The sequence below is a fragment of the Dendropsophus ebraccatus genome, chromosome 5 (assembly GCF_027789765.1).
Source record: "Dendropsophus ebraccatus isolate aDenEbr1 chromosome 5, aDenEbr1.pat, whole genome shotgun sequence".
Taxonomy (NCBI): Eukaryota; Metazoa; Chordata; class Amphibia; order Anura; family Hylidae; genus Dendropsophus; species Dendropsophus ebraccatus.
The window spans coordinates 44,814,774-44,836,549 of record NC_091458.1 but is presented as its reverse complement, the minus strand read 5'-3'; the positions used below and the strand labels follow the sequence as shown (position 1 = coordinate 44,836,549).

At 44.5% G+C, this 21,776-nt stretch overlaps 1 protein-coding gene across 1 annotated transcript; it reads right to left on the bottom strand.

The window, feature by feature from the left end:
• Positions 1-3,299: 3,299 nt before the first annotated feature.
• Positions 3,300-16,849, bottom strand: EBPL (EBP like). Its single transcript, XM_069972120.1, has 4 exons — positions 16,422-16,849; positions 5,636-5,705; positions 5,298-5,436; positions 3,300-3,617 (listed from the first exon to the last, which is right to left on the bottom strand). The coding sequence occupies exons 1-4, from the start codon at positions 16,740-16,742 to the stop codon at positions 3,377-3,379; spliced, it is 771 nt and encodes a 256-aa protein (XP_069828221.1). The 5' UTR covers positions 16,743-16,849; the 3' UTR covers positions 3,300-3,376.
• Between the last annotated feature and the right edge of the window lie 4,927 nt (positions 16,850-21,776).

The window sequence follows — 21,776 nt, the reverse complement described above, 5'->3', positions numbered from 1 at the left end:
TGGATGGCCGTCATATAACGGTAAATAACGGCCATTATTTCAATATAACAGCCGTTGTTTTAAAATAACAGCAAAAATTTGCCATTAAATGACGGCCATCCACTCAATTACAACATTATGTGAACATAGCCTTTCTGTGTTTTCAATCCACTCCTGGTTTTGGTTGCTATACAGCCTCACAAATACAGCCTCAAATATACTGTGTGTGAACCCAGCCTAAGGCTGGGTTCACACTACGTATATTTCAGTCAGTATTGTGGTCCTCATATTGCAACCAAAACCAGGAGTGGATTAAAAACACAGAAAGGATCTGTCCACATAATGTTGAAATTGAGTGGATGGCCGCCATTTAATGGCAAATATTTGCTGTTATTTTAGAACAACGGCTGTTATATTAAAATAATGGCAGTTATTTACTGTTTTTTAACCAAATGTATAATAAAATACACACATGAAGTTGCGTTTGTTTTTTTTCCTTGCCAGATCAACAATCCAATAGAGGAAACGTTTCAAGTATGCAGAAAATGCACCAACAACCGGCTCAGTAAGTCCTTCTAAGAAGGGAAAGTGAAGGACACGCCTGCACATAGCCGCCAGCCATTTTCCTTATTGATCCTAGCTATAATGAATACATTTGAGCTGCTTCTTTGACGTCCTGCTAATATGAGCCAAACTAGAGCCCCCCAATGTAACATCCATATGATAAGCTCTACATAGTAGAACTGACGAGATGTTTGAGACTATATTCACAAACCAGCATGTATGAAAGGGTTAAGATATAACTTATTTTCAAATACACCAATAAATGTAATTCCAAAATTTTTATTCTCAATATAAAAAAAATTACCTAACACCCTCCAGTACTTCCAAATATCTGAAGATATCCAGCAATTCAGAGGTACTGCAGCATTCTGAGGTAACATATATGGAGAGAATTTATTTTTTGTATTTGGGATTCATATCTATTACCCCTCAAATGGGTTATCCAAGATCACAGCTACCTCAAAATAGTATTGATAAAAACTACACATTAGGGCAAAAATTATCAGCCCTCATACAGGCTACAGAACAAAGGTTACGTCACTGTAACGTACGTGACTCACATAATAAAGAGAGAATACTTACCCATCCCCGTGCCCCTGCAGAGCTGCATCACATCTCATGGACCCCCACCTGCTCGCTGAAGCTCCTGCAACATCACAATCCGGCTCAGGAATGCCCGCTCAACCAGTCAGTGACAACACCAGAACCCATGAGAAACTGGTGCCTGTCAGCTAAGAGCGAGGTGGTGTCGCAGCGCACAGGGATGGGTAAGTATACATTCTTTATTATATTCCCCCGCAACCGCCGCCTGCACTGGATTTTAGTTGTTTTTCTCCTTTAAATTGCATTTTTCTTTACAATTGGTCTAGCAAAAACAAAACAAAAAAAATCTCCTATGGCTTCATAGATGGAAAAAATGAAAGGATTATGGCCTGTTTAAGGAGAAAAAAAATAAAAACAAAAAATAGGCTGCGTCCATAGGGCCAAAACAGGTTTTTCCACAAATGAGAGGCTAATTGATTTCTGCCATGGATGTGCTGCGGGGCACAAAAGGTTGTTGCTGCCTTTATCTAAAAAAATATATTCTTTAATGAAAAAGCCTGCCCTCCTCATGTTCCTGCTGGATATGATTTATACCTTTTTTTTGCTGAACTTAAAAAAATCAAGTGTAAAAGCAGCTTTACAAGCAGTGGACACAGATAGTTATTGGCTGCGGATTTTAGAACAAAATCTGAAATTCAATATGTTTAAACAGACCAGACCATCAGCGTTTACAGAGAAATATACATAACATGGCTATACGTATATGTCCACAACCACACAAGACTGTGCTAGACGTTCCCAGGCTGTAACAGTCAATGGCAGTTTGAGATAAAAGTTAGCTGATCCTGTTGGTTATATCGCTGTCTTGTGGCTATCGTTGAGTACTACATGTACATAAACTTAGGTGTGTATCAGTACATGTAAAGGGGAAATTTGATTTTACATTGATTTTAAAGGTAAACAATTATTCACAGAATAACACACATTACAAAGTTATACAACTTTGTAATGTATGTTATGTCTGTGAATGGCCCCCTTCCCCGTGTCCCACCACCCCCACCCGTGTACCCGGAAGTGTGGTGCGCTATACATACCTGTCACGTGCCGACTCGTCTCCGATCTTCAGTCAGCGATGTCGTCTTCGGCCGAATCCCTCCGTCCGTCCTGAGTGCCGGCCGCCCTCTGCCGCGTCATCGGCCGCGCCAAACTGTGCTCAGCCAATCGCGGCTGAGCATCTGATGACGCTGAAGAGGGCGGCCGGCACTCAGGACGCTCGGAGGGATTCGGCCCGGCCGTCCGAAGACGTCATCGCTGACTGAAGATCGGAGACGAGTCGGCACGTGACAGGTATGTATAGCGCACCACACTTCCAGGTACACGGGTGGGGGTGGTGGGACACGGGGAAGGGGGCCATTCACAGACATAACATACATTACAAAGTTGTATAACTTTGTAATGTGTGTTATTCTGTGAATAATTGTTTACTGCCGCGCTACCCCTTTAAGCAATCTCCTGCCACCGCACGTCTCTACAGAAATTCCAGCATATTATAATGGCCAAGAGTCCAGCATGTGAACAAATATACAAAAGAACACTGCAGAGACACCATCACGTGTCTCGACATCAGTGAACTAGCCAGACCTTCCTCCGGGAAGGAGAAACCAAGCCAAGGAATGTTCCTAATCAAGGAAACCACCCGAGCAAGGTATCCATCCACAGACAGCTTTTTCAGGGTATTTGCCCCTCATCAGGGTGGAGTAGGTTTCTGGCTAGTGGGAGCAATGACTAGTAAGTGCATGCAAAAGGAAGCTGGTTGACCTCAGGGAGATCAACCAAAACACCGCAGAGATACCATCACGTGTCTTGACGTCAGTGTATTCTAGAACATTGCCCCCTGGGAAATACCCCGAAACAGCTGTCTGTGGATGGAAGGTCTGGCTAGTTCACTGACGTCGAGACACGTTATGGTGTCTCTGCGGTGTTTTTTTGCATATTTGATTGCTGTGTTTTGGTTGATCTCCCTGAGGTCAACCAGCGTCCTTCAGCATGTGAACAAGTCAGCTCTTTCTTCCTCTCCCCTGATAGGAAGTACCAGCACACTTTCAAGCTTCTACCTGAAATGTATCATTGTCTCTTTCATGTTAATATGTAATTTCTTTCCAAATAACAATAGAGAAGAAACAAATAAAATAACACAAAAAGACAAAAACAAGTGTATTAAAAGAAATTGTTTATAAAAATATAAAAATTACACCAGAATTAACAGGATTTCCTTCATTTTTCTTTTTTTTTATCGAGACTTTTTTCTATTAGGTCTTCCGCCACCGTGAAGTTTCTTAAGCTCCAGCCAGGACTGCCATAGCAAAAGGGCGGGAACTACAACCCATATGCCGTTAAAGAACACTAAGTAGACCCACATATACAGAAAGTTGGAGGTGTTGAGATTTGGGCTTCCGATTAACCAGTCTGGACAAAATGTCATCCATCCTCCATATAACTCACATACGCACAGAGTGATCTGTATGAAATGCCTGAAAAACAAGAGTAAGAATACAGGTAAACAGTACGGTGCTGGTTTGCGGACGTTAAAAACTGATGACAGATTCTCTTTCACAGAATAAGATCTTTACATGGGAAAGCCTTCAATAAGCTTGCATGATAGCATGAAATTCCAATTTTTCACACACCCTTTTAATATCTTAAGCAGAACAAAGGCATTAGTCACTGGCAAAAAGCAATTCGGACAATATATGAAAACTGCTAAAAATGCATTAAAATATGTTCCCCCTCTTTAAGGGGTTGTTCCCCAAAAATGTTTTTCTTTTAAATCACCTGGTGCTAGAAATTTGTAATTTACTTCTATTAACCCCCCCCCCCCCTCTCAATTCTTCCAGTATTTATCAGCTGTATGTCCTGCAGGAAGTTGTATTCTTTCCAGTCTGGAGGGCAGGAGAGGTTTTCCATGGGGATTTGTTACTGCTCTGGACAGTTCCTAACATGGACAGAGATAACAGCAGAAAGCACAGTGCCAGACTGGAAAGGATACACCACTTCCTGCAGAGCATACAGCAGCTCATAAGTACTGGAAGACTTGAGATTTTTTAATAAAAGTAAATTAAAAATCTCTGGCACTTGCTGGGACCAGTTGATCTGTATACATCTACACTATATCTATCTATCCATCTATACACACACATCTGACCACTGCTTTTAGAGCAGAGACGTGGTTTAACCTATGACATTATAGGGCTTAGAAGTTTAGCTGAAGATTTTCAATAAAAGTTTCCAAAATATATTTTTTTTTCTAAAATGGATTTGAGGGGTTTATATGCTAGAAACTCCTATAACTTAACCCATTTTAAAAACTGCACCCCCCTAAGTATTCAAAATTACTTTTAAGAAGTTTGTCAAGTCTTTAGATGGTTTACAGGAATTAAAACAGAGTGGGGATCAAATAAAAAAAATCTGTTTTACTGAATGTTCTTATTTTTAGTAATAACACGTGTGGATTACTAGTGCGCTGCTTGTCTCACAAACAGGACTCAGAAATAAAGGAGCACCTTATGAACATTTTGAAGGTTTTATTAGTGTGTAATTTTCCTGCAGCGCTACCACAGTGTAAATGAAGCATTAGGCTGGATTCACACTGCGTTTTTGCAATTCCTTTTTTTCATCCGTTTTTGAAAAAAAAACGGATGAAAAAATTGGATGCATCTGTGTGCATCTGTTTTGATCCATTTTTCCATTGACTTCCATTTTTAAAAATACGGATCAAAACGGATCCGTTTTTTTAACGGACGCAAAAGTAGTGTCAGCTACATTTTGTGTCCGTAAAAAAAAACGGATTTGTTTTGATCCGTTTTTTTTTACAATGGAAGTCAATGGAAAAAAGGATCAAAACGGATGCACACAAACGCATCCGTTTTTTTCATCTGTGTTTTTGCAATCCGTTTTTTTATCCGTTTAAAAAAAAAAAAAAACGGATTGCAAAAACGGATTGCAAAAACGCAGTGTGAACCCAGCCTTAAACAGTGTCCATTCAAATCCACATGTTGTCAGTGTCAAGACAAGCAGTTGTTCTATTCAATTTCCACCACTAGATGGTGCAAGCGTTCTATTTTATTACACACCTTGCACATGCATGGAAGTGCAAACCCTGGCATATTGTATAGTATTTGCTCAGATTATTCACACAAGTAGATGGCACCGACCTGTAGTACTTATCCTTTATGATGGCATAAGCGAGCACTACAGCCAACAGCCCATCTACAACAACTGTGAGGATCTCCAGTGATACAATGGTGGGGTCTGAATGGAGCCAACGCTCATCTGCTTTTCCATATTCCTTCCCTGTAAAGTAAGAAACCATCGGATAACAAGACACACCTGTTATGTAGAGTATGGGCAATACTTATACATATAGAATACAACAGTACAAGGCAGTCGCAGAATCATCAGGAATCCGCAGATGAGAGATGACAGCCTGTCAATGTATGTGATCACTGACTGACTACATGAACCCGCCAGGTAGTAACCGGGTGATACTCACACAGAGAAGCCAAAGCTCCATCAGATGTGGCAACTGTGCCCACTAGGGACAGGTACACAAAGGGCCCCTCCTGGAAAGAGAGAAGAGATGCCGGTTAGTGCTGGACATTGTTATTACACTCCTGCCCTGGACTGAACCTAAAGACACATATTCATAGCTACTGACAACAGTACAGCCAGATCCTGGGATTCCTGCAGGTTGTCAGGCATCTGTGCCTAACTGCAGAGAGCAGAGGTAATACATGTGTACAGTATAATATACAGTGTATAATGGGCAGAGGTAATACATGTGTACAGTATAATATACAGTGTATAATGTGCAGAGGTAAGACATGTGTACAGTATAATATACAGTGTATAATGGGCAGAGGTAATACATGTGTACAGTATATAATATACAGTGTATAATGGGCAGAGGTAATACATGTGTACAGTATATAATATACAGTGTATAATGGGCAGAGGTAATACATGTGTACAGTATATAATATACAGTGTATAATGGGCAGAGGTAATACATGTGTACAGTATAATATACAGTGTATAATGGGCAGTAGGGCTGGGCGATTAATCGAATTAATTCGATTAATTCGCCCAGAATTTGAGAATCGATTTGACTTTTTTGGAAAATCGAAAATCGATTTTCCAAAAAAATCATTGGATTTGGGCGCACGGGCGGGCTGCTCGCATCCTCCAGCTACTGAAACAGCGTGAGGAGCGAGAGCGCCCAGCAGCGTCTTATGTCCCCGCCTCTGACCCGCCCCCATAGCCGGACGTGTACGCGCGCTTCCTCCCGGCCGCACATGGAGGTCCCCGGAGGAGGCTGCAGATACTGAAGCATCGGGTGATCCCTGCGGGTGCTGGAGCTGTACAGCAGCGACACTATCACCCGATGCTTCAGTATCTGCAGCCTCCTCCGGGGACCTCCATGTGCGGCCGGGAGGAAGCGCGCGTACACGTCCGGCTATGGGGGCGGGTCCGCTGCGGGGAGTAGTGCGGGCGGGAGGAGAGCGCAAGTGCCGGTGGTTTGCGCCCGCGCAGAGCGGGTACACCAGGTATGTTCCCTCCTGCCCCGGTCTGCTCCATGCCCCTGCCGATCTGCCCTATTCTCCCCCCGATCTGCCCCATGCTCCCCCAGTGTACCCCATGCCCTTCCCCCCTAGTCTGCCCCTTGCTCCCCCCAGTGTGCCCCATACTTGCCCCCCCCCCCAGTGTACCCCATGCTCTCCAGCCCAGTGTACCCCATGCCCTTCCCCCTCAGTCTGCCCCATGCTCTTAGCTATGTCCCTGACCCTCATCTTTACCTGTACTACTACTACACCAGGCTCATCTATACCTGTACTACTACTACTACACTCCTCATCTGTACCTGTACTACTACTACACCCCTCATCTTTACCTGTACTACTACTACACCCCTCATCTTTACCTGTACTACTACTACACTGCTCATCTGTACCTGTACTACTACTACTACACCCCTCATCTTTACCTGTACTACTACTACACCCCTCATCTGTACCTGTACTACTACTACACCCCTCATCTTTACCTGTACCACTACTACACTCCTCATCTGTACCTGTACTACTACTACTACACCCCTCATCTGTACCTGTACTACTACTACACCCCTCATCTTTACCTGTACTACTACTACACTCCTCATCTGTACCTGTACTACTACTACTACACTCCTCATCTGTACCTGTACTACTACTACACCCCTCATCTGTACCTGTACTACTACTACTACACCCCTCATCTGTACCTGTACTACTACTACACCCCTCATCTTTACCTGTACTACTACTACACTCCTCATCTGTACCTGTACTACTACTACTACACTCCTCATCTGTACCTGTACTACTACTACACCCCTCATCTGTACCTGTACTACTACTACACCCCTCATCTATCCTGTACTACTACTACTACACCCCTCATCTGTACTACTACTACTACACTCCTCATCTGTACCTGTACTATTACTACTACACTCCTCATCTGTACCTGTACTACTACTACACCCCTCATCTGTACCTGTACTACTACTACACCCATCATCTTTACCTGTACTACTACTACTACACCCCTCATCTGTACTACTACTACTACACTCCTCATCTGTACCTGTACTACTACTACTACACTCCTCATCTGTACCTGTACTACTACTACACCCCTCATCTTTACCTGTACTACTACTACTACACTCCTCATCTGTACCTGTACTACTACTACACCCCTCATCTTTACCTGTACTACTACACCCCTTATCCACTATACCTCTACTACTATTACACCCCTCATCTTTACCTGTACTACTACTACTACACTCCTCATCTATACCTGTACTACTACTACACCAGGCTCATCTATACCTGTACTACTACTACTACTACAACACTCATCTATACCTGTACTACTACTACACCCATCATCTATACCTGTACTACTACTACAACACTCATCTGTACCTGTACTACTACTACACCCATCATCTATACCTGTACTACTACTACACTCCTCATCTTTACCTGTACTACTACTACTACACTCCTCATCTTTACCTGTACTACTACTACTACACCCCTCATCTTTACCTGTACTACTACTACACTCCTCATCTGTACCTGTACTACTACTACACCCCTCATCTGTACCTGTACTACTACTACTACACCCCTCATCTTTACCTGTACTACTACTACACCCCTCATCTTTACCTGTACTACTACTACACTCCTCATCTGTACCTGTACTACTACTACACCCCTCATCTGTACCTGTACTACTACTACTACTACACTCCTTATCTTTACCTGTACTACTACTACTACACCCCTCATCTGTACCTGTACTACTACTACACCCCTCATCTTTACCTGTACTACTACTACTACACCCCTCATCTTTACCTGTACTACTACTACTACACCCCTCATCTTTACCTGTACTACTACTACACTCCTCATCTGTACCTGTACTACTACTACTACTACACCCCTCATCTTTACCTGTACTACTACTACTACTACACCCCTCATCTTTACCTGTACTACTACTACACTCCTCATCTGTACCTGTACTACTACTACTACTACACCCCTCATCTTTACCTGTACTACTACTACACCCCTCATCTTTACCTGTACTACTACTACTACACCCCTCATCTTTACCTGTACTACTACTACACCAGGCTCATCTATACCTGTACTACTACTACACCAGGCTCATCTATACCTGTACTACTACTACAACACTCATCTATACCTGTACTACTACTACACCCATCATCTATACCTGTACTACTACTACTACACTCCTCATCTTTACCTGTACTACTACTACTACTACACTCCTCATCTTTACCTGTACTACTACCACACCCCTCATCTATACCTGTACTACTACTACTGCACCCCTCATCTGTACCTGTACTACTACTACACCCCTCATCTTTACCTGTACTACTACACTCCTCATCTGAACCTGTACTACTACTACACCCCTCATCTGTACCTGTACTACTACTACACCCCTCATCTTTACCTGTACTACTACTACACCCCTCATCTTTACCTGTACTACTACTACACCCCTCATCTTTACCTGTACTACTACTACACCCCTCATCTTTACCTGTACTACTACTACACCCCTCATCTTTACCTGTACTACTACTACTACACCCCTCACCTATACCTGTACTACTACTACACCCCTCATCTTTACCTGTACTACTACTACACCCCTCATCTTTACCTGTACTACTACTACACTCCTCATCTGTACCTGTACTACTACTACACCCCTCATCTTTACCTGTACTACTACTACACCCCTCATCTTACCTGTACTACTACTACACTCCTCATCTGTACCTGTATTACTACTACACCCCTCATCTTTACCTGCACTACTACTACTGCACCCTTTATCTGTTCCTGTACTACTACACCCCTCATCTGTACCACTACTACACCCCTCATCTTTACCTGTACTGCTAATCCCCTCATCTGTACTACTAATACACTAGTACATAGGGCACATATTTGGGAAAACTACTTATATGGGGCACACAATGGGCTTGTGTACTACATAGGGGCACGGGAGGAGCACTGTTACACTGGGAAGCAATATGGTTGTTGTCTCAAACGTCTATAAAATAGTTTCTGATGCTGCCGGGAGAAAAATGTCTGTTTGTTTAGCAAAAAGAGAAAAAAATCGAGATTTAAATCGAGAATCGTCCAAAATTTTAAAAAAATCGAGATTTTATTTTTTGGCCATATCGCCCAGCCCTAATGGGCAGAGGTAATACATATGTACAGTATATAATATACAGTGTATAATGGGCAGAGGTAATACATGTGTACAGTATATAATATACAGTGTATAATGGGCAGAGGTAATACATGTGTACAGTATATAATATACAGTGTATAATGGGCAGAGGTAATACATGTGTACAGTATAATATACAGTGTATAATGGGCAGAGGTAATACATGTGTACAGTATAATATACAGTGTATAATGGGCAGAGGTAATACATGTGTACAGTATATAATATACAGTGTATAATGTGCAGAGGTAATACATGTGTACAGTATATAATATACAGTGTATAATGGGCAGAGGTAATACATGTGTACAGTATATAATATACAGTGTATAATGGGCAGAGGTAATACATGTGTACAGTATAATATACAGTGTATAATGGGCAGAGGTAATACATGTGTACAGTATATAATATACAGTGTATAATGGGCAGAGGTAATACATGTGTACAGTATAATATACAGTGTATAATGGGCAGAGGTAATACATGTGTACAGTATGATATACAGTGTATAATGGGCAGAGGTAATACATGTGTACAGTATAATATACAGTGTATAATGGGCAGAGGTAATACATGTGTACAGTATAATATACAGTGTATAATGGGCAGAGGTAATACATGTATACAGTATAATATACAGTGTATAATAGGCAGAGGTAATACATGTGTACAGTATAATATACAGTGTATAATGTGCAGAGGTAATACATGTGTACAGTATAATATACAGTGTATAATGTGCAGAGGTAATACATGTGTACAGTATAATATACAGTGTATAATGGGCAGAGGTAATACATGTGTACAGTATGATATACAGTGTATAATGGGCAGAGGTAATACATGTGTACAGTATATAATATACAGTGTATAATGGGCAGAGGTAATACATGTGTACAGTATATAATATACAGTGTATAATGGGCAGAGGTAATACATGTGTACAGTATATAATATACAGTGTATAATGGGCAGAGGTAATACATGTGTACAGTATATAATATACAGTGTATAATGGGCAGAGGTAATACATGTGTACAGTATAATATACAGTGTATAATGGGCAGAGGTAATACATGTGTACAGTATAATATACAGTGTATAATGGGCAGAGGTAATACATGTGTACAGTATAATATACAGTGTATAATGGGCAGAGGTAATACATGTGTACAGTATAATATACAGTGTATAATGGGCAGAGGTAATACATGTGTACAGTATAATATACAGTGTATAATGGGCAGAGGTAATACATGTATACAGTATAATATACAGTGTATAATAGGCAGAGGTAATATATGTGTACAGTATAATATACAGTGTATAATGTGCAGAGGTAATACATGTGTACAGTATAATATACAGTGTATAATGGGCAGAGGTAATACATGTGTACAGTATAATATACAGTGTATAATGTGCAGAGGTAATACATGTGTACAGTATAATATACAGTGTATAATGGGCAGAGGTAATACATGTATACAGTATAATATACAGTGTATAATGGGCAGAGGTAATACATGTGTACAGTATAATATACAGTGTATAATGGGCAGAGGTAATACATGTGTACAGTATATAATATACAGTGTATAATGTGCAGAGGTAATACATGTGTACAGTATATAATATACAGTGTATAATGTGCAGAGGTAATACATGTGTACAGTATATAATATACAGTGTATAATGGGCAGAGGTAATACATGTGTACAGTATATAATATACAGTGTATAATGGGCAGAGGTAATACATGTGTACAGTATAATATACAGTGTATAATGGGCAGAGGTAATACATGTGTACAGTATGATATACAGTGTATAATGGGCAGAGGTAATACATGTGTACAGTATAATATACAGTGTATAATGGGCAGAGGTAATACATGTGTACAGTATAATATACAGTGTATAATGGGCAGAGGTAATACATGTATACAGTATAATATACAGTGTATAATGGGCAGAGGTAATACATGTGTACAGTATAATATACAGTGTATAATGTGCAGAGGTAATACATGTGTACAGTATAATATACAGTGTATAATGTGCAGAGGTAATACATGTATACAGTATAATATACAGTGTATAATGGGCAGAGGTAATACATGTGTACAGTATGATATACAGTGTATAATGGGCAGAGGTAATACATGTGTACAGTATATAATATACAGTGTATAATGGGCAGAGGTAATACATGTGTACAGTATATAATATACAGTGTATAATGGGCAGAGGTAATACATGTGTACAGTATAATATACAGTGTATAATGGGCAGAGGTAATACATGTGTACAGTATATAATATACAGTGTATAATGGGCAGAGGTAATACATGTGTACAGTATAATATACAGTGTATAATGGGCAGAGGTAATACATGTATACAGTATAATATACAGTGTATAATGGGCAGAGGTAATACATGTGTACAGTATAATATACAGTGTATAATGGGCAGAGGTAATATATGTGTACAGTATAATATACAGTGTATAATGGGCAGAGGTAATACATGTGTACAGTATATAATATACAGTGTATAATGGGCAGAGGTAATACATGTGTACAGTATATAATATACAGTGTATAATGGGCAGAGGTAATACATGTGTACAGTATAATATACAGTGTATAATGGGCAGAGGTAATACATGTGTACAGTATAATATACAGTGTATAATGGGCAGAGGTAATACATGTGTACAGTATGATATACAGTGTATAATGGGCAGAGGTAATACATGTGTACAGTATATAATATACAGTGTATAATGGGCAGAGGTAATACATGTGTACAGTATATAATATACAGTGTATAATGGGCAGAGGTAATACATGTGTACAGTATATAATATACAGTGTATAATGGGCAGAGGTAATACATGTGTACAGTATATAATATACAGTGTATAATGGGCAGAGGTAATACATGTGTACAGTATAATATACAGTGTATAATGGGCAGAGGTAATACATGTGTACAGTATAATATACAGTGTATAATGGGCAGAGGTAATACATGTATACAGTATAATATACAGTGTATAATGGGCAGAGGTAATACATGTGTACAGTATAATATACAGTGTATAATGGGCAGAGGTAATACATGTGTACAGTATAATATACAGTGTATAATGGGCAGAGGTAATACATGTGTACAGTATAATATACAGTGTATAATGGGCAGAGGTAATACATGTATACAGTATAATATACAGTGTATAATAGGCAGAGGTAATATATGTGTACAGTATAATATACAGTGTATAATGTGCAGAGGTAATACATGTGTACAGTATAATATACAGTGTATAATGTGCAGAGGTAATACATGTGTACAGTATAATATACAGTGTATAATGGGCAGAGGTAATACATATGTACAGTATATAATATACAGTGTATAATGGGCAGAGGTAATACATGTGTACAGTATATAATATACAGTGTATAATGGGCAGAGGTAATACATGTGTACAGTATATAATATACAGTGTATAATGTGCAGAGGTAATACATGTGTACAGTATATAATATACAGTGTATAATGGGCAGAGGTAATACATGTGTACAGTATAATATACAGTGTATAATGGGCAGAGGTAATACATGTGTACAGTATAATATACAGTGTATAATGGGCAGAGGTAATACATGTGTACAGTATAATATACAGTGTATAATGGGCAGAGGTAATACATGTGTATAGTATATTATACAGTGTATAATGTGCAGGGAATAAATTGTTACCATGTATTCTCTGCCCATTATACACTGTAAATTATATACTGTATACATGTATTACCTCTGCCCATTATACACTGTATATTATACTGTACACATGTATTACCTCTGCCCATTATACACTGTATATTATACTGTACACATGTATTACCTCTGCCCATTATACACTGTATATTATATACTGTATGCATGTATTACCTCTGCCCATTATACACTGTATATTATATACTGTACACATGTATTACCTCTGCCCATTATACACTGTATATTATATACTGTACACATGTATTACCTCTGCCCATTATACACTGTATATTATACTGTATACATGTATTACCTCTGCCCATTATACACTGTATATTATATACTGTACACATTACCTCTGCCCATTATACACTGTATATTATACACTGTACACATGTATTACCTCTGCACATTATACACTGTATATTATATACTGTACACATGTATTACCTCTGCCCATTATACACTGTATATTATATACTGTACACATGTATTACCTCTGCACATTATACACTGTATATTATACTGTACACATGTATTACCTCTGCCCATTATACACTGTATATTATACTGTATACATGTATTACCTCTGCCCATTATACACTGTATATTATACTGTACACATGTATTACCTCTGCCCATTATACACTGTATATTATATACTGTACACATGTATTACCTCTGCCCATTATACACTGTATATTATACTGTACACATGTATTACCTCTGCCCATTATACACTGTATATTATATACTATACACATGTATTACCTCTGCACATTATACACTGTATATTATACTGTACACATGTATTACCTCTGCCTATTATACACTGTATATTATACTGTACACATGTATTACCTCTGCCCATTATACACTGTATATTATACACTGTACACATGTATTACCTCTGCACATTATACACTGTATATTATACTGTACACATGTATTACCTCTGCCCATTATACACTGTATATTATACTGTACACATGTATTACCTCTGCCCATTATACACTGTATATTATACTGTACACATGTATTACCTCTGCCCATTATACACTGTATATTATACTGTACACATGTATTACCTCTGCCCATTATACACTGTATATTATACTGTACACATGTATTACCTCTGCCCATTATACACTGTATATTATACTGTACACATGTATTACCTCTGCCCATTATACACTGTATATTATACTGTACACATGTATTACCTCTGCCCATTATACACTGTATATTATATACTGTACACATGTATTACCTCTGCCCATTATACACTGTATATTATACTGTACACATGTATTACCTCTGCCCATTATACACTGTATATTATACTGTACACATGTATTACCTCTGCCCATTATACACTGTATATTATATACTGTACACATGTATTACCTCTGCCCATTATACACTGTATATTATATACTGTACACATGTATTACCTCTGCCCATTATACACTGTATATTATATACTGTACACATGTATTACCTCTGCCCATTATACACTGTATATTATACTGTACACATGTATTACCTCTGCCCATTATACACTGTATATTATATACTGTACACATGTATTACCTCTGCCCATTATACACTGTATATTATACTGTACACATGTATTACCTCTGCCCATTATACACTGTATATTATACTGTACACATGTATTACCTCTGCCCATTATACACTGTATATTATATACTGTACACATGTATTACCTCTGCCCATTATACACTGTATATTATATACTGTACACATGTATTACCTCTGCCCATTATACACTGTATATTATATACTGTACACATGTATTACCTCTGCCCATTATACACTGTATATTATACTGTACACATGTATTACCTCTGCCCATTATACACTGTATATTATACTGTATACATGTATTACCTCTGCCCATTATACACTGTATATTATACTGTACACATGTATTACCTCTGCCCATTATACACTGTATATTATATACTGTACACATGTATTACCTCTGCCCATTATACACTGTATATTATATACTGTACACATGTATTACCTCTGCCCATTATACACTGTATATTATATACTGTACACATGTATTACCTCTGCCCATTATACACTGTATATTATACTGTACACATGTATTACCTCTGCCCATTATACACTGTATATTATACTGTATACATGTATTACCTCTGCCCATTATACACTGTATATTATACTGTACACATGTATTACCTCTGCCCATTATACACTGTATATTATATACTGTACACATGTATTACCTCTGCCCATTATACACTGTATATTATACTGTACACATGTATTACCTCTGCCCATTATACACTGTATATTATATACTGTACACATGTATTACCTCTGCCCATTATACACTGTATATTATATACTGTACACATGTATTACCTCTGCCCATTATACACTGTATATTATATACTGTACACATGTATTACCTCTGCCCATTATACACTGTATATTATATACTGTACACATGTATTACCTCTGCCCATTATACACTGTATATTATACACATGTATTACCTCTGCACATTATACACTGTATATTATACTATAGAGCACACGTTGTATACACACGTACACATGCACATATATATATATATTACCCACCAGTGTGAAGTGCACAATGGCATCATAGAAGAGCCAGACCAGCAGCCACCTGTCGGCGGGCGGGCACCTCCTCCCCAGCCGCTGTGCCAGCACATACCCCAGTGCCAGCTGGGCGGCGCAGGCAGCCAGGGAGTACACGGTGACCGCGCTCACCAGCGGCGCCTCCTCTCCCGGCTCTGCCATGGCTGCTGCTCCCGGGGATGCCCTCCTCCTCCTCTGCAGGTGAGGCCCGGTACACCGGGTGATAGGAGGGGGCGGGTCCACGGGCACAATCCTCCCACCTACCCCGGAGCTGAGTGGCTGCAGGCCGGATCTCCTCATGTACAATCCTCCCCCCGCCTCCTGCCCTGACAGCCGCTCCTCCTCCTCCCGGCCCCGCACTGATGGCGGAGAGGGGGCACGGAGCGGGGGTGCCAGGGGCGGCTATACACGGGGGGCGGTCACAGTCCGGGCATACATGGGGGGCGGTCACAGTGCGGGCATACACCGGGGGGCGGTCACAGTCCGGGTATACACGGGGGGCGGTCACAGTGCGGGCATACACCGGGGGGGGAGGTCACAGTGCGGGCATACACGGGGGGGGGGGGGGGGGGGGGCGGTCACAGTCCGGGCATACACGGGGGGGCGGTCACAGTGCGGGCATACACGGGGGGGGGGGGGGGGGGCGGTCACAGTCCGGGCATACACCGGGGGGGGGGGGGAGTGGTCACAGGTCGGGCATACATCGGGGGGGAGGTCACAGTGCGGGCATACATCGGGGGGGAGGTCACAGTGCGGGCATACATCGGGGGGGCGGTCACAGTGCGGGCATACATGGGGGGAGGTCACAGTGCGGGCATACACCAGGGGGCGGTCACAGTGCGGGCATACACGGGGGGCGGTCACAGTGCGGGCATACACGGGGGGCGGGCATACACGGGGGGCGGTCACAGTGCGGGCATACACCTGGGGGCGGTCACAGTCCGGGCATACACCGGGGGGAGGTCACAGTGCGGGCATACACCGGGGGGAGGTCACAGTGCGGGCATACACGGGGGGCGGTCACAGTGCGGGCATACACCAGGGGGCGGTCACAGTCCGGGCATACACGGGGGGCGGTCACAGTGCGGGCATACACGGGGGGCGGTCACAGTGCGGGCATACACCAGGGGGCGGTCACAGTCCGGGCATACACGGGGGGCGGTCACAGTGCGGGCATACACCAGGGGGCGGTCACAGTGCGGGCATACACCAGGGGGCGGTCACAGTCCGGGCATACACCAGGGGGCGGTCACAGTCCGGGCATACACGGGGGGCGGTCACAGTGCGGGCATACACGGGGGGGCGGTCACAGTGCGGGCATACACGGGGAGCGGTCACAGTGCGGGCATACATCGGGGGGGAGGTCACAGTGCGGGCATACATCGGGGGGGAGGTCACAGTGCGGGCATACATCGGGGGGGAGGTCACAGTGCGGGCATACACGGGGGGAGGTCACAGTGCGGGCATACACGGGGGGCGGTCACAGTGCGGGCATACACGGGGGGCGGTCACAGTCCGGGCATACACGGGGGGGGGGGGGAGTGGTCACAGTGCGGGCATACATCGGGGGGGAGGTCACAGTGCGGGCATACATCGGGGGGGAGGTCACAGTGCGGGCATACATGGGGGGAGGTCACAGTCCGGGCATACACCAGGGGGCGGTCACAGTGCGGGCATACACCAGGGGGCGGTCACAGTCCGGGCATACACCAGGGGGCGGTCACAGTCCGGGCATACACGGGGGGCGGTCACAGTGCGGGCATACACGGGGGGCGGTCACAGTGCGGGCATACACGGGGAGCGGTCACAGTGCGGGCATACATCGGGGGGGAGGTCACAGTGCGGGCATACATCGGGGGGGAGGTCACAGTGCGGGCATACATCGGGGGGGAGGTCACAGTGCGGGCATACACGGGGGGAGGTCACAGTGCGGGCATACACGGGGGGGCGGTCACAGTGCGGGCATACACGGGGGGGGGGGCGGTCACAGTCCGGGCACACACGGGGGGGGGGGGAGTGGTCACAGTGCGGGCATACATCGGGGGGGGAGGTCACAGTGCGGGCATACATGGGGGGAGGTCACAGTGCGGGCATACACTAGGGGGCGGTCACAGTGCGGGCATACACGGGGGGCGGTCACAGTGCGGGCATACACGGGGGGCGGGCATACACGGGGGGAGGTCACAGTGCGGGCATACACCGGGGGGAGGTCACAGTGCGGGCATACACCAGGGGGCGGTCACAGTGCGGGCATACACCAGGGGGCGGTCACAGTCCGGGCATACACCAGGGGGCGGTCACAGTCCGGGCATACACGGGGGGCGGTCACAGTGCGGGCATACACGGGGGGCGGTCACAGTGCGGGCATACACGGGGAGCGGTCACAGTGCGGGCATACATCGGGGGGGAGGTCACAGTGCGGGCATACATCGGGGGGGAGGTCACAGTGCGGGCATACATCGGGGGGGAGGTCACAGTGCGGGCATACACGGGGGGCGGTCACAGTGCGGGCATACACCTGGGGGCGGTCACAGTCCGGGCATACACCGGGGGGAGGTCACAGTGCGGGCATACACGGGGGGCGGTCACAGTGCGGGCATACACCAGGGGGCGGTCACAGTCCGGGCATACACCAGGGGGGCGGTCACAGTCCGGGCATACACGGGGGGCGGTCACAGTGCGGGCATACACGGGGGGCGGTCACAGTCCGGGCATACACGGGGGGCGGTCACAGTCCGGGCATACACGGGGGGCAATCACAGTGCGGGCATACACCAGGGGGGCGGTCACACTCCGGGCATACACGGGGGGCAATCACAGTGCGGGCATACATCGGGGGGCGGTCACAGTCCGGGCAAACACCGGGGCGGTCACAGGCCGGGCATACACGGGGGGAGGTCACAGTCCGTTCATACATGGGGGGGGGGGCGGTCACAGTGCGGGCATACATCGGGGGCGGTCACAGGCCGGGCATACACCAGGGGGGCGGTCACAGTCCGGGCATACATCGGGGGGCGGTCACAGGTCGGGCATACATTTGGGGGGAGGTCACAGTGCGGGCATACACACCGGGGGGCGGTCACAGTGCGGGCATACATCGGGGGGCGGTCACAGTGCGGGCATACATCGGGGGGGCGGTCACAGTCCGGGCAAACACCGGGGCGGTCACAGGCCGGGCATACACGGGGGGCAGTCATAGGCCGGGCATACACGGGGGGCGGTCACAGGCCGGGCATACATCGGGGGGCGGTCACAGTCCAGGCATACTTCGGGGGGCGGTCACAGTCCGGGCATACACCGGGGGGGAGGTCACAGTCCGTGCATACATGGGGGGAAGGTCACAGTCCGGACATACACCGGGGGGGCCGTCACAGTCCGTGCATACACTGGGGTGGGGGGGGAGGGTCGGGGGCGGTCACGGTCCGGGCATACACCGGGGGGGCGGACACAGTCCGGGCATACATCGGGGGCCGGTCACTGGTCGGGCATACACCGGGGGGAGGTCACAGACCGGGCATACACAGGGGGGAGGTCACAGTGCGGGCATACACCGGGGGGCGGTCACAGTGCGGGCATACACCGGGGGGCGGTCACAGTCCGGGCATACACGGGGGGGCGGTCACAGTCCGGGCATACACGAGGGGGGGGGGCGGTCACAGTCAGGGCATACACGGGGGGGGCGGTCACAGTCCGTGCATACATCGGGGGGGGGGGGGGGGCAGTCACAGTCCGGGCATACACGGGGGGGCGGTCACAGTCCGGGCATACACGGGGGGGGGGGGGGGGGGCGGTCACAGTCCGGGCATACATCGGGGGCCGGTCACAGACCGGGCATACACGGGGGGGAGGTCACAGTGCGGGCATACATCGGGGGGGAGGTCACAGGCCGGGCATACACGGGGGGGAGGTCACAGTGTGGGCGGTCACAGTCCGGGCATACACCGGGGGGCGGTCACAGGCCAGGCATACACCGGGGATGTTACATGACTCCAGGCTGCTCCAGCTCAGGGTAGAATGTAGCAGCGCTGGACATGCAGAAATAATAATTCATATCAGCCACAGCGCCCCCATATCAGTACGGCCAACATCAGCAGCACAGTCTGCACCAAGTCGTAGTTTAGCCCTGGGACTGGTGTCTTTGCCCCAGTTCCAGTTGCCTTTCCTCATGTCTCTGATGAGATAGAATAGGCAGATCAGAGCACAACCTTCATCTTGTGGCACATATAGGTGATGGTGTTTCTATATGTTACACTGTGGTACAGGTCTGGTGGCGGAATCTCCTGCATCCAGTATAAAGATGTCTCTTTCCTAACAACTTCTAGAAATAGAAAGCAAATATGGAAATCCATTAAAAAGCTACTGGTTCCTAGAGGAGAGAATCGACATCACTGGGATTCCATGTTTCTATGCTGACAGACATGGATATGCGTTTTATAATGGGTACCTAGGAGCTAAAATCTGACGACAAGAATTCTTACAGCTTTAGCAGCCCGCTGTATAGTTAGATGCTATTCTAATTCTGTAGAATTTTCCATCATGAGAGGTTGACTCAATCAAGGGGGAAAAAAAATAATATATATATATATATATATATATATATATAGTCCCTCCCTAATAAAAATTTAAAATGAAAAAAAAAAACATTTGGTATTGCCATGTATGCATGTCCTGTATGATTAACGGCATATATGGAAAAAAATGCCCAACACCCAGGGCATACCAGGGGAAAAAAATCAAAAAGTCCCATCTACATCATATGATTCCAATTAGAATGATAGCTCCCTCGGCAAACAAAAAACAAAACTACAGCCCACTTTTTTTTTTTTTTTTTTCAATTTCCATATGCTAAAAAGTGGTCCGTGGAGCCTCGCTTGCGAATCTCAAAACATGGGAATAGCCAGATATCCCTCCAGAAAATGAAGCCTGTTGGCAAGGGATGCCTCCCAGCGGGGAGATCACCAAACCACTTTGATACATAGCTCATCTGTGAGTATTGGAACATAAGTGGGGAAATACCAAATTACCAAAGCCAGGTATACTTCCACAGACAGCTGTTTTGGGGTACTTGCCCCTCGTCAGTGTGGAGTAGGATTCTGGCTCTCGGGCAATGAAAATAAAGACCAACAAAACACAGCAATCACTGAGCTCAGGTAGATCAGCAGAAAAAATCCAATGAAATACTCACTGAAGAGTCTCCACTGATACATTGCCCCCTATAAATTTAAATGTGCAAAAAGGGGTCAGTGGAGCCAAAGTTGCGAGTCTCAAAACACAGGAATAGCCAGATATCCCCCACTTTCCACCCATAGGGAATTAAGATTGAAAACACACCAC